Source organism: Euwallacea similis, chromosome 3 (genome assembly GCF_039881205.1).
Source record: "Euwallacea similis isolate ESF13 chromosome 3, ESF131.1, whole genome shotgun sequence".
In the NCBI taxonomy this organism is placed as follows: domain Eukaryota; kingdom Metazoa; phylum Arthropoda; class Insecta; order Coleoptera; family Curculionidae; genus Euwallacea; species Euwallacea similis.
The window spans coordinates 5,953,090-5,967,478 of NC_089611.1; the positions used below are offsets into that span (position 1 = coordinate 5,953,090).

The window sequence follows — 14,389 nt, forward strand, 5'->3', positions numbered from 1 at the left end:
ATGTGCCAACATGGCAGTTCTAACGTAAAGAACAGTAATTATTTTATAATATGGCCGGCATAGTGAAAAGTGGTGAAAACGCCTAAGCTAGGCTCATACAAAATAGCGTATAGCTTCTAAGCGTTTTATTTACATATCACAATAATGCAAAGTGTAAATTGTACTAATGGGGTGTACTATAAAAATAGTTCACAAATACAGAAATTCGTATTCCAAAATATTCAGTAGTAATTGCATTTCAACTACTTGATGTTTCTCTGTATCTGTGACTCACGATTTTGTCAAATTTTCCATTATCTTCAAATTGCTTGTGCTTTGGCCGCTTTTACCTATTATAAACTTTATATTATTACCATATTAATTAGCACAATATTTCAACAATACTTCATACATTTGTAATCACTGACACTCGTTGAACATGTGAACTTACAGCTATATGGTTATAGAAACAACAGAAATACATTTGAATGCAAAACAATAAATTAATTAATAATTACTTACCTCGTCGCATGAGTGTAAGAAGTAAAAATAAAACAAAAAGCAAAACGTAACAATTATTGAGCAAACAAAACAGTAAAGAAATCATGGACTGTTTAGGAGTGAGCTATGCCATAAAACTAAACACAAATCATGGAAGTGGCACCTAATTAAACGGTCAATGAAAATATCACAATGATTTAAACAGTTTCTAAAAATGATAATCTCCGCTTATAAAATTATTACTGACTATTAGTGATTTTGTTTCTTCATGTTTTGTAGTACAAAAAGTTGGCTCTTAAATTAAACCAATTAAAGCTAAGCTTCTGCAATTATCCAAGAGCGATATGGACGAAATTATGAAATGCAGTCCCATTTCCTTTCGGCTACAAAATGGGACGCCAAAGGGTTTTAAAAAGCATCCTTTAATGTGTCAAGATTAAGGAAAAATATCTATTTTTTATGATGAAGATTAAATCGCGGTCAGTAATATTTTTCAAAAGCACCAATAAAACGCACCTAAAAATCTACCGATTATCACAGAAAGGCTTGAAATTTGAAAAAGAGCCACAATAAATCATAAATCTCGTAAGCCGCACACAACACAGCTCAATTACCCCTAAAATTAAACCACAATAAATCAACCTCTTGCGAAGCCTCTGTTCAGGAAAAGTTACCGTTTAACAGATAACAACGAAAGCGTGTTATTCTACTGAAAAATAAGTACAAAAATATAATCCATAAAAAATAATTTGTACAGTGAAAATACTTTGTTCGTTTTTGTCATGTTAGACTTAATGTAATTTCAGCCTGAGCTGAAAGTAAAAAATTTAATACGTGGAACAGTGTAATACTTGAAGTGAATTTCTGGCTTAGAGACGCGGGAATGCTTGTTCAAAATACCAAATACCTCATTCAACAATAGACAGAAATACGTCAACATAATAATTCACATTAACATCTTTATCCTGCAATTTTAAGCCGAAAAGTGCGGGAGGGAAGCTTCACTAAAAACAATAAGCAAGGCGTCATTATGTTGCCTGTGAAATCAGGAACTGTCGGTAACTTTGACTCCTTTGGCCATTTTGTTTGGTCTGTATGGCGGTAAAATGCCGTATTGCTTTGGTACGTTAGGGATACATTTTAAGATGCCTTGGAAACCTGGGGATGAGGTGTAATTTGGCACCGTTTGAGTAGTTTGGTAAATGAGAACCTCTTCTAAGTCGCATTCCCTTAAAAAACAAATTTGTTTTTACAATTACATACAGATTACTCTTAACGTTACCGTGGAAATTATCTTGTACCAAAAGTTTGATTGTTCGCGCTTTGCACATAAGGTATGACAGGTATCTAACTTAACTTACCTGGCATGTTCCAAAAATTCACCGTACAAATCTTTGGGTACTTGGCTTGGTTTATCAGACTTGTCGACAAACATATCAGTTTCTCGGTTGTATAAATACAGGAAGTCATTTAGTTGTTTGGCAACGATTGCTGCTCGGTCTTTGGTTTCTAATTTTGTACTTGGAGCCTAAAAAATTAAACAAATAAAAATATATTTTCGATGTGCAATCATTTCAAATTCATTTAAACAGGCATTTTTTGGTATATTTCACAGAAAGTAACAACAATTTCGTATTACCGGCTCTTACTTAATTATATTAACATGTTGTAAAAGAAGAGTTAGAGAAATACGTTTTACCTACTCTGAACTTGCAGTTAAAAGTATTACTTACTTTCACACTATACGGAGTTCTCAAATAGTTCGAGGCCTTTTGTAAAAACTTCAAAACAATTTCGACGTGATCGTCCTGATCTGGCGCACTGACGATTTTCTTCAAAATACACACTAAGTATTGGCTGAACGTTTTTCTGGCTTCGCATTGACTGAAACATGTCACGTTGCAAACACTGTGTAAATATTTTCTTAACATGTACAACGTAATGCAAATTGTAACTCTTTTCTGACTCTCCTATATGAAGCAAATCTATTCTGCATGCATGCTCTTGGATCTCAATAATTGTAAATATATTTTTTTTAGATTTAGAATGTCGAACGGTCACTCAAACGGACAAATGACTTACGTGATTTTTTTACCACATTTTAACATCTCAACAACTTTTCGCCTCAACTCAATACTTTGAGATTCCTTCGTAACTTTGTTTGGAATTAGAGCTTGCTTATGACCACGACTTAAGGCTCTCTCATATCTGTCTTGTCTACCGTTCATTCGCGGTAAAACTTAAAACAACAAATATAATATTGTAGTTGCTGTCAAAACAAGCCAAAAGCAATTTATTCTACATTTTATGTTTTTATATTAAACGCACGAAGCAAGTCAATACATACTTATTTGACTGTCCAAAGACGAGTCTCTCTTTCGATCCAGCGATGTAAATTTAGTTCTCTGTTGGGGCTTTTCATTAAGTCTGTTTGCAATAGTCACAGGCATATCAGGGAATAAGGTGGTATACAAGAGTATGTTGTAGTTATGCGTATTAGAAACATTGTAGGAACTTGCAACTATTCCTGATATAGGTATTCCCGTATTCGGATCTAAAAAGAAAAATAGAAAATGATAACAATGGTTCATAGAATATTCAGAAGATAAATTTAAAGAGGCTCATTAAACATGTCGTTTCAATGCCTTAATTAATTTAAATTTAAATATGATTTTGATGTTTTGAACATTTGTTACTTTTTAACACTTTGTATTTCGAATTTTAATTTATAATAGGTAAGATGTAGGGTACCTAGGTATTGGGAATATTTAGACCAGCTATCAACGGCTGGAAAAATGCGCACGAAACCACCTCGCCTTTCAAACTGCGCTTGGGCATTTTTAATAATTCTGGTCTCTTCCGGGGTGACTTGTAAAGAGGCCGAAGAAATTCGTCTCGTCGAAATCGAAGACTGCTGTTTTTTTGGAAACGTGTTGCTCAAGCCGTCTGCGGAATGAACTCCTCGACACTGCAATACATTTATTAGTCCCTGATCACCTCAATAATTATTCAAACACACACATTATTCAATTTCATTTTCAAATTGAGATTCCCTTTCGGCAAATTTACAGTACTTGTAGGCCTTAAAATTGGATCCACAGCGGGAATCCCCACCAGCGTCAATAAATCTGCCAACATTGCAGACTTTAGTCTCACATCGAGAGGACTATCACAGTTTAATGAAGGCGACAAGTTGACTTCTAGCAACCATGGTTTTAAATTTTCATCAATCAATATATCAAAACCGTACAACTCTAAAAATCAGAAGTATTAAGGATGTTGGGTTTTGAGAGGTGTTTGAAATTCTCACCAAAACAGTTATTAGAATGAGGTACAAACATTTTCCACGCACAAATGATCGAACTGGCCGAAGCCAAAACAGCCTTACTTATCACGTCCTCGATTTGCGACATTAAAAGCGCCGTGTCTTTTCCCTCTGATTTTAGGTGCCGTAAGAGAGCACTTAAAGTCCACTTATGTCCGACATTCTCGGCACTAGGATCGTCTGACCTGCGTTTAAATAATTAAACACATTAAAACCCAGAAAAAAATGATTTTAAAAAATTTAGAAAAAGGTTCAAAAGCAAAAATTTGCTCTATGACAATGTGTTTGAACTCGAGAAGAGAAGAAGTACCTCTTTGTTACTATATTTCAATACTGAAACAATAATAGAAAAATAGAAGCAAAAATTGCACATAAAACTCATTGAAATTATGTTTGGAAGTACTTACTTAACATAATCGCTATGATATTTGTTAATACTATAGTTACACAGGTGCATGCAGGGGTTCCACAGCTGTTTATGACTAGAATCGTACTTGACAGTAGCAAATCGAACCAAACCTAAAGTACAGAAAGCCAAATGTCAGCTAAACCAGCAACCAAGCTATACGGATGTGATTTAATAATAACTATGTGAGGTCGAGTAGCAGTAAGATCTACTGTTTTATTATTTAGTAATTATCATTATTATAAGAGCAATAAATAATAGTAATTATCATATTAGTCAAAATAATTTTGCATTGTTCCAGGTTTCAGTAATACTTGAACCAGTTGAATTACAAAAAAAGCATAATAGTTAAATATTCAAAAATAACGAAATACGCTCTTATAAGAACTTACGTGAGCTGTGAAATTATTAAAATGTGAAGAGGGCGTTGATACATACCTTCTTCGTAAATGTAAATTATTAGAGGATCGAAACTAGTAACAACGACGTAAAGTCTAAGATCACATTTATGGCCAGCTACCAAAAGGGGATTTGAAATGTATTTGGCTACCACCACTGGTTCCTCCAAGGGTACCTGGCTTGGCGATTCCACAATAAAAATACCTGAGAAAAAGAGGATCTATCAATAGTCTGAGCTTAGAAGCTATGTCTATATGATCTTTTTTGTTTTCAAATGAGCTAAATAATAATTAATTGACCTTACATACTTAATTTAATAATAAGAAAAATAGTAAACGGATGGAATTCAAAGCATTTTTCGTTTCTATAAACACTTTCATTTTAAATTTCGACTCACCTCGTCCCCTACTGGAAGCAACTGGTTTAACAATCCAGGGCCCCTTCACTCGATGATGAGCAGAACACAACTCCTTGAACTCGGTGGGCATTACAAACGTCTGTGGAATGAAATCAAAATGCTTCAGGCCCTTGAGATGTTGCATTCGTTCGATATTCTTATATAAGCGATCTTTTCTAGTCAGCTCATAAGATCGTGGAAAATGGTTAACTCGTTGATGGGGAGCCAACGATCTCAGAGTTCCTGTAGAATAAAAGACACCATTGACAACAATTCAATAATGAGCAGAATATAGTTGTTAAAAGTTAAGGTGAGTAAGTAATACGGTATTCCCTAAAAAAAATAGTGCCGAAATTCTATTCATATAGAATTCAATATTATATTTTGCATTTTTCTGTACGTACAAAAAGGAAGGATAGAAGCTTTGTTTTAGTTGAGAATATTATCAAATTTTGATGAAATAATTGGTGACTTATGACATAATCAGGCAATATTCCATTAAACTATAATATTCTATTAATATTACAACACTTTCTTGAAGAAATGGCGACTTACTGAGAATATAAACAAATCTTCTTCCAGGAATATAATTAATATATGATCAAAATCATCAATTCCTTTTTAATTGAAAAAATAAAAATACCAAACTGAGTGTCATATTTCTTTTAACAAGCAATATAGAAGGGAAAAATCAGGAAAATAGATCATTATCCTTATTTAAGTTACGTAATTCCACGTCAAATGGTACTCCGTGATCAATACTTGCAATTATTATGGATTTGTTTTTGAAAATGATTTCCTAAATTTTCCATGGAAAATCACGCGTAATGAACAGGGAGTGTATTTAATTATAAGAACTTAATTTCTATTGTTAGAATATTTACTGACTCATAAACAAAACATCGATTTTCCTAAATGAAAACAAGGACATCATCCTTATCAATTGAATCTCCATTTATTATTTACAGTTGGCTGGCGTACATAATTCTAAAGGGGAACTTTATTAAATTGACATGGTCGGTCGATCGGAAAATTCGCGGCTTAGAAAATTCACGAGGATTTTCAGCTATTATTAATGTAATTGTTATCGCATCAAAAGTGACATGGCATAATTGGGAGCCGTTTTTTTGGCAAGAATCATGGAATCCTTTTTTAATTGCCTTTGTATATGGAAAAATAATGATGGGTAGAGTTCAAAAAAGCAAAGTTTATTTTCTGGAATAAATAGGACAATGGAAAAAGGTGAAATGAAAAAAGAGTTCTAGGAACTATTATACTCCTTCACTTTCAAGTCTTTGGTACCAAGTGTCTATTATCTATACAATAGAAAAAGAATAAAACCATGTGTTTTGTGATATCTATATACTATAGTGTCTCTCGTTGTTACTCACCCGGTTTAGGCTGGGATCCTGTCCATAACAAATTGAAATCCGTAGAATTCGAGGCCACTTCCGCTATACCGTGGCAGTCCAATAGTTTAGAAAGCAACTTCGTTTCGGCTTGTAGCACCTGTAAAAAATCGAACATATCTTCAGTTGTGGTCTAATAAACTGACCCGTGTCCTATGAATGCAGATACGGTATTATTGATTGCAAAAATAAGGCCCCAAATTGTATTGGATGAGCTTGCGTGACTGCCTGAACATATTCTATAAAAAGTTCTGGTCAAACAACTGTTACTAGAAGTAATATCAATTTTGTGACAACAAAGCCCATATTATTGTTTGAAAAAATGCATTAAGTTAACGAAATTCAGAATAGCAACTTAAAAAATACTCATTAATTAGTCGACTTTTGTAGTTTTGCTGGCAAAGATCGCTCTGCATTATACCTTATATGTCACATGTAGCTTGTGCCCAGGCTTATTTTGCTTGGATACAGTAGTTGGATTAGCTAATGCCGAACTCTTGAATACTAAAATAGCATTTCTGGATCCCAGGGACCCGCCGAGTAGCCATTGGTCGGATGGTATGCTCGGTTCGTATGGCAGTATTTGAGAACTGTAAAAAAATATTAATCTCAGACAAAATTAAAGATTTCTTTCAAATCCATTATGGAAATCCAAATGGAAAGCATGTCATTAAATTTAAAACCCATTTTACCAGTCAGATTGCAGGGCAGAACGTCGTTAACACCCAAACCTTGCATGTAATTCGGCAGTATAGGTCGTCTAGAATAAAACTGATTTCCTTATCTTATTAACGAATTTAAATTATGGTACAATACACCACAATCCTCCATCTTATGGGTAAATATGTAGGGGAGTAGAAAAATTATTATATGAGCGTACGAGAGAATGAAACTGAAAACTTGGAAACCAATCTATTTATTTACGAGTATATCAGCAATATCCATGGCATCATGTAGTTCGATTTAATTTATTGAAAGCAATAAACCCAGGTCAAATCTTGCCGCTATCAGACACCGCATAACACCAAACAATAAATTTAGAGCCGCACTGTATAACGAAACACGTCACAAACAATATATTTACTTTCACCACCATGTCCATTAACAAATTGGTTTCCCGATAACAATTTCTTTGGCAAAATATAATATGACTCATACTTGCTAGTAGCAGTAGCAGGTCCAGTTTTTTTTCGCTACCTTTAGTCACAGTACTTCCGTGTCTCAATTGTCAAAGTAAAACACAAAAAATATCAAACAGTTAAACTTGGGTTGAACTCAGTGTAAAGTGAATGCCATTTTTTGCTATTTGTACAGAGTATAAAAAGTAAATCGGAGGTTTGCAACTATGTTAATATACAGGGTGTCCGGGCCAAACTAGTAGAATACAGACATTTTACTTTTCGAAATAGAACAATGTACTAGTGCAAACGTCAAATAATTAGGTTACATTGCTAATTGTAAAAAAAGGCTTAACGTGTTAGTAAAAAATAATTTCGCATTAAAATATCATATTATCACGTTATTGAGAATAGGCATCCATCGAGATAAGCAGTCGGCGTTATCACCTGGAATTAAACCGTTTTTTTCAAGTATCACAGGTTAATTTTCGTTAATGTGAATAAACCGTAATCACAATATGATATAACTCATAATATAAGCCATTCATTAAATTTCTATAATCCGTCTACAATTACACGTAATTTGTCAGAGTAAACGATTTAAAAAGTGACCAATTTTTAACAAATCATGAAAAACTATGCGGATTACAATCATCCTCTAAGAATACATACTCGTATAAGTAAAATTCTAAAAATATGCTCATTTAAGCTTTTTTTCACTTTGAAAATTTTTCATAATTTTACTGTAATTCCTATCTTTAAACAATAAATAAGTTCACATCTGGCTGTTAAATGCCATCTGGTTAACATCAGTAATAATTTATTAGTTTCATAGGAAAATCCAAATATATATATTACTTACATTTTAAACGCCCTCTTTTATAGAGAAAAATATTTTCCATGCAAAATGAATTATCAAGAACATTATTATTTCTATTTTGTCCGAAACGCACTTGAGCTTAACTAACTCAAACTCACCTCATTTTTGTATGATCAAATCCAAGCCGCTGATGGTTTCTCAAATTTGCAAGTTCCGTAACCTCATTAATTTATTTTTAGAGAGTTAAAATTATTAAGAGACCGTCACCAAAACACCAATTAAATGCAATTGAGCATAAAACATCCGCTGCATAACGATGTTGAGTCCGTGAATCACTGAGAAACGTTACGAGCCAAACGAAGCTACGCCGGCAATCGACTGACAAAGTTTACTGACGGTGGACTGACAAAGCTTGCTGACGGTCCACTCTTCTTTTTTCTGCTGAATTAGATAACGAAGTTCTCTGGCAAAACTTGCCTCGTTTTAATCTAACGGTTTTACTTGACCTATAAATGCTTGGATGTATACGGATGGGTAGTTTGTTTCAGTGATAAAGACAGCTTTAGATTATTTAGTTTTTTGTACAAGATATTGCACAATTTTTTAAGTACCGGGCGAGCCAGAGAAATAGAGACAAAAAAACACCACAACCTTCTTAGAGGAAATTAACAGATCGATTTTATTGAATTGTTGAACGCTTCGTTTTCGCGCTAAAGGACTTAAGATCGTTTGCACCAATCACTTTTAAGCAACTACAGTATACACATGTATATCAGTTAGTACTAGTTAGTTGTATTATTAGTTTTTCGGCTCCTCCAGATTCTCAAAAACGACCGTAAATTCCATCGAATTTTGATCATCCTGCGCTTATAGCCCCAAATAATAGAAAATCTGTCGTATTCCCACTAATTACTGAAATAATTATTCCAAACAATGCCACAATGAAAATGAAAGTGAGCTCATAACTCTTCGACTTATGTAACGTGTAATTTTGATTCAATTACATTTCCGTTTATCTTAATACATTGTCCCAAAGGCTACTACCAGATAAAGTAGAACGTAACCGTATCTTTTTTTATCAGTAAAATGAACATATTCATTTCACTAGCAGTATTACACAATTACAAACATGCTCGTAAGTATGTTCGTAATCAATTTAAGGAATGGGAGATAATCTACGGGAGACCAAACTAGAATATGTAATATGATTTAAAGATTATTGAGGTATTTCTTGTATTGAAGTTCGACTTCCAACATCTTAGAGTGGATTTCTTCCAATGCTAATTTAAAAGTATTTATATATTTGTTAATGAAAACGATACCCATTTAACAAAACTGATATTAGTCACTAATGCATAATTTTATCCCAATTAATCGCATTTGCATCTCATATGACTTTCTGATATTCACATTAAAATGTTTGCTTTCGAGCGGTTTTTTTTATTTCATGATTTTCAGCAGCTTAAACAGATAATTCAATTTTTTTAAAGTTTTTTTATGTGCTCAATGCATTAGTAATTAATTTTCTCATCTGTTACAGTTCAATTAATAAACACTCTAAAATGATGCCTATCAATCTTTAATATTGACTATGACTTGATAAAATTGAATATGATTGAATATTGACACGCCACCAATACTGATGAGTCTCATTAAAATATCACACGTATAGTTAAAAGTACATCGCCTAATTGGGCCATAATTTACTCCGATATGAAATGTATATAATTATAAAGCAATTTGCCTTTCTCTTATAATCTTTACACCATAACAAAAAATAGCTACTTTCTTGCGCATCCTACAGCCTAAAAAGTTGGGAACAACGTAGGAAAAGACATTTTTTGGTAAAAACTATTACTTCATCAGTGGGAAGCAAATTTAATGAAAGGGATCATCGAAATCAGCCAAAAATCTCTGAACTGCCGTTAAAGGCTCAAATTAAAAAAATACATTATGACAGAATAGAATTTATAAATTCTTCATAAAATATACTTTTTTTTTTAAGTTACACATCAAAATGACACAAAATCAAAACCAACCACTCCGTATACAAAACAAACAAACAAAACAACACTGAAAACCCGGAAAATACTTTACTTTCTTATGACAAACGCCTGTGCGACTTTTCAGTAAAAGTGATGCTCTTTGACTGAATACTGAATATTAACGCAGCCTGTCTGTATATTACTTAATAAATTTCGCGGAGTGGCTCAAGACCGCACGGTTGAGCGCCCAAATGTGATATACTATACGGGCTGTCCCCGTTTTGAAAGTGATATGAAACCGCATATGATGGATTGATTTTTTTTCACACAAGTGCGTGTGGGTAATGTGGGTGTCTAGTGGATTTGAGGAGTGGTAGGGTGAAATGGTTAACTTACGGATACAACTCAATGACTTCGAAATTTAAAGAATATATTTAAAACATAAACATTCACCGTAAAATTATGTAAATTTCTAATTTAGAACTTTTTTATGAATGTGTGCCCCGAATATTTTAGGGAATTCGTTAGTATGCGGGTAATCATGATCATATCGTGTCATCATGTATATGACAAACAAGATTCACATGTTCACAAACACTTAAATATAAAATAGATAACGCCACATTTAAAGTATATCAATGAAATTTATTTTTACATGAATTTTCATTGATTTCATTTTCAACTAAAATAAGGAAATTCGCATGAATCCGTAAATTGTTCACGTCGGACAGACAACCCCCATAGTCTATAGCGACCAATTCATATTAACAAAACCTTACAACAATACAGTTAAACCCAATTAACTTGTAACGCCAAGTCTGCATTGTTAGATATGATTAAGTATTAAATATACTGGAACAAGTTTAACAAGAATCATTAAAATTGGCAGGCTTGTGGGAAAAGTGGCACATGCTAAAAAGGAAATAGAAATTTTGCAGGTACCATTAAAATATTTTTACTTTTTGCACAAGTTGAGGAAAAAAGAAATGAAATTTTAAACTTCTTATTTAATTGGCACTAAAGTCGCAGTAAACATTATATTTTTAAAACCTTTTAAAACGAGACAACGAGTAACCGATGTACAACGAATTTATTTTATTCATGAAAAAATGGAAAAAAGAATTATTGAAAAATATGGAATTGTTGCAGGAAATTTAATATTCATAATGAGCTAACTAAATTGGTTGTTGGCAAAACAGACATTCTCTGTGGTAAAAAAACTTTACTACCGTTGAGAAAGCGAAGTTCTACTTAGTGTAGAAAAAAACGTTTGTCAATATCGAAACAAAAGTGTAGAAAAAAATTCACTGAATGACAAAATACAGAAAAGAACTTTAACATTGGTTTTCACAGAGCACGAAAGCACGAAAGCATAAAAAACTAGAAAGTCGTTTTGTCGATTGCTGAAAACCAGAATTTCTGCATAAAAATGCCATTTGTTCGATTGCCAGTGCATAAACAAGCGATCACGCACTTATGTGTATGGGTATCAGTCACGAATTGTCAATAACAAAACCTCACGATTTATTAAAAGCTAAAAAGACATCATTACAAAAAGCACACAATGTCATCATCCTGCGTTGAATTATAAGATCAAAATGTATTCAATAATGGGGAAAAGTCACGAATACTATATTATATTAACGCTCTTGAGACTTCAGGTGAATTGGGGTTTAAACAAGATAAATGTTTGGAAATTAGGAAAAGCGCCAATCATTAAAAAGATAAGCATCTATTTTGCAAAAAATTACCAAAGTTTGCTGACTAGTTCCTAACTTTTCTCAACAAGCTTTACTGAATTGAAAGTTTAATGTGTTTTCTGCTGTTTTCTCCAGTATTACTGTTTACAATAACTGATCACATGCTCTTGGACTATAACATATTAAGTAAAAATCAAATTACATAGAAGCAATAGGATTTTGCAGATAACGCAGGAAAAGTTAACTGTTATATACTAGTTGAATGGAAGGTCAACAAACTACAAATAATGATTAATCGTTATGGTCCAAAATCGGTTTAGCACTACCACCTCTGAATATAAATTTGTGTTAACGTTTCTATAGCACCGTGAAATGATACACACATAACAATTTTCAAGCAACATCCTGTGTTTACCAACAGTTTTGCGTGTTTGCACTATAAGAAAATCATTATTGGTAAAAATTTTTTAATTAAGCGTTCTTAATAATATTTCATAGACGACTGGCAACATTCTTATACCGGGATTATCTTCATCAGTAAAAACTAATTATGTATAGTTTGTTATAACGGCTGTGTTAAAAATGCAATGAGCTACCTACCGCGAAAAAATTATGACAAGCGATTAATTTGCTTTTGGTTGCGTAAACTTTCCAATGGACTGTCAGAGTCAGGAGAGTGATTGATGAATATTATGCGAGCCGATTTCATACAATATGGAAACTAAATAGAGTGTGGAAAAACATATTTAAAACAAATCTGGCTATGTTTCAAACATACGTTTACATCTGTTTAAACTCTTACACCTTGAGTTAAGTAAACCAAATTAGAGCATAAGTCAGATGTTATGTAGGGCGGCGTGTATGGCGTAAGCTCTAAAGCCATAAAAACTTCAATACAGTAAATACTTTAGCTTTATTAATTTCTTCGGTACTAATTTTGAGAGCAGTTAAACCGACCCCCCAGACTTGACCCGTGCTCGACTTTCTTTAAGTAAACAGAAGAGTCAGAAAAAAGCTATAGGACCAAATTAATTTCATGCATGTAGGAGGACATCCCCTGTATTTTTTTAAATATATTTCTTCAACGTCTTTATCAAGAACATAAAAACCAAAACAACTGACTTTCACACGTAGATTTCAGTTCAAACGATTATTATTAAGATGAAACAAGGAAGTTGAGATAATGATTTCTTCTGATACAATCTATAATGGGATGTTTATTGATGGCAAGTTGTCTGTATTTTGTCGATTTGCTGAGTGCAAGTTGCAAATTTAAATTTCCATTGTAAATTCATTGGTACTCAATGATTAAATTATAAATAAAAATTTCTAACTATTCCCTTACCTAAACAATTTATCTCATAAAGTTAACTGAACAGGAATCAAACTCAAACAAAAGGCTAAACTCAGTAAGTTTCAAGGATTACAATAATCTATAAGTTGTAATAGGGGGGTATTTTTAGCAAAATACATAGCCATAAACCCACCCACAATATTTGTTAGGTACTTGTTCAGGTACTCCCTACAACCAATATTAGCTAGGTTTAGGTAGGCAACCTTTTTGACTTCAAAATCTCCTTACCAATCCTAGATATTGGTGGTCAATATTAACATTTTACTTGACAACATATTCCATAGACAAATTTATTAAGTCGAAGATTGGGCTTTAGCATCCAATTTTTGACAGGATACTAAATACATCACTTACTACTCAAGAGGACTTACCTAACTAATTCTTCTTGAATATCTTCATTGGAGTTGATAGTTCCCTCTGATTTAAGAGACTCTGTTGAACCATTGAATTTTAAAGTTGCAATTTCTTCAATGCTTGAGCTTGAATTATCCATTGTTAATTGCTCGATTTCTACACTAAAACTAAAAGAATAAACCTTCCCTTGAACGCATTCAAAAAGACGATTGCCTTAAACTGTTCGTTTTATCCAAATATGGTATGTTATTTCACTATACTTAGTTGTGTGTAATCATGAACGATAACTTATTGAATTAATGCTGATATCTTAATATCATAAGGAATTTGTAGACGTACTCACATTTTGAATGTTAGGCAGTTTACAGTTTATTTGAACATACTTTATTGGCAAGTTCCGGTTTTTGCGAAAAAAATATTTTTTGCTTTTTAATAAAGAATTCAAAACATTTGTATTTGCAAACTCCACCTATCAAAAATTTCGACAAACGACAAGTGAAGTAACCAAAGATTAATTCAAGTTAAGTTAGTTCAAAATGAAATTATGTCGATAATCAAAATATGATTTTATTTACCTTAAAACGAGGGCCTAGCCAAATAGTCTCGGTACGTTACTTAGTATCTTTAAAAAAGTGAAACAGT

General features: G+C 32.8%; 1 protein-coding gene across 3 annotated transcripts; it reads right to left on the reverse strand.

Moving 5' to 3' along the window:
• Positions 1 to 110: 110 nt before the first annotated feature.
• TTLL5 (Tubulin tyrosine ligase-like 5) lies at positions 111 to 14,211 on the reverse strand. 3 transcript variants are annotated; one of them, XM_066406351.1, is made up of 15 exons: positions 14,091 to 14,211; positions 13,765 to 13,914; positions 6,838 to 7,006; positions 6,399 to 6,516; positions 5,008 to 5,250; positions 4,650 to 4,814; positions 4,213 to 4,324; positions 3,791 to 3,990; positions 3,502 to 3,734; positions 3,232 to 3,448; positions 2,828 to 3,034; positions 2,563 to 2,719; positions 2,214 to 2,364; positions 1,842 to 2,008; positions 111 to 1,709 (listed from the first exon to the last, which is right to left on the reverse strand). In XM_066406351.1, the coding sequence occupies exons 2-15, from the start codon at positions 13,884 to 13,886 to the stop codon at positions 1,526 to 1,528; spliced, it is 2,445 nt and encodes an 814-aa protein (XP_066262448.1). In that variant the 5' UTR covers positions 13,887 to 13,914; positions 14,091 to 14,211; the 3' UTR covers positions 111 to 1,525. The 3 variants fall into 3 exon arrangements, with proteins under 3 accessions (XP_066262448.1, XP_066262447.1, XP_066262449.1); XM_066406350.1 differs by lacking the exon at positions 14,091 to 14,211 and having other exon boundaries at positions 13,765 to 14,075; XM_066406352.1 differs by lacking the exons at positions 13,765 to 13,914; positions 14,091 to 14,211 and adding an exon at positions 8,513 to 8,728.
• Positions 14,212 to 14,389: the final 178 nt, after the last annotated feature.

Bases quoted from the DNA above. Each gene is read 5' to 3' on its own strand.
- TTLL5 (XM_066406351.1), bottom strand. From the start codon at position 13,886: ATGGATAATTCAAGCTCAAGCATTGAAGAAATTGCAACTTTAAAATTC. The intron at 5,251-6,398 runs GTGAGTAACAAC...TTTATTCTACAG, and splicing joins AGGATCCCAGCCTAAACCGG to GAACTCTGAGATCGTTGGCT. The intron at 2,720-2,827 runs GTATGTATTGAC...TGTTGTTTTAAG, and splicing joins GTCTTTGGACAGTCAAATAA to TTTTACCGCGAATGAACGGT.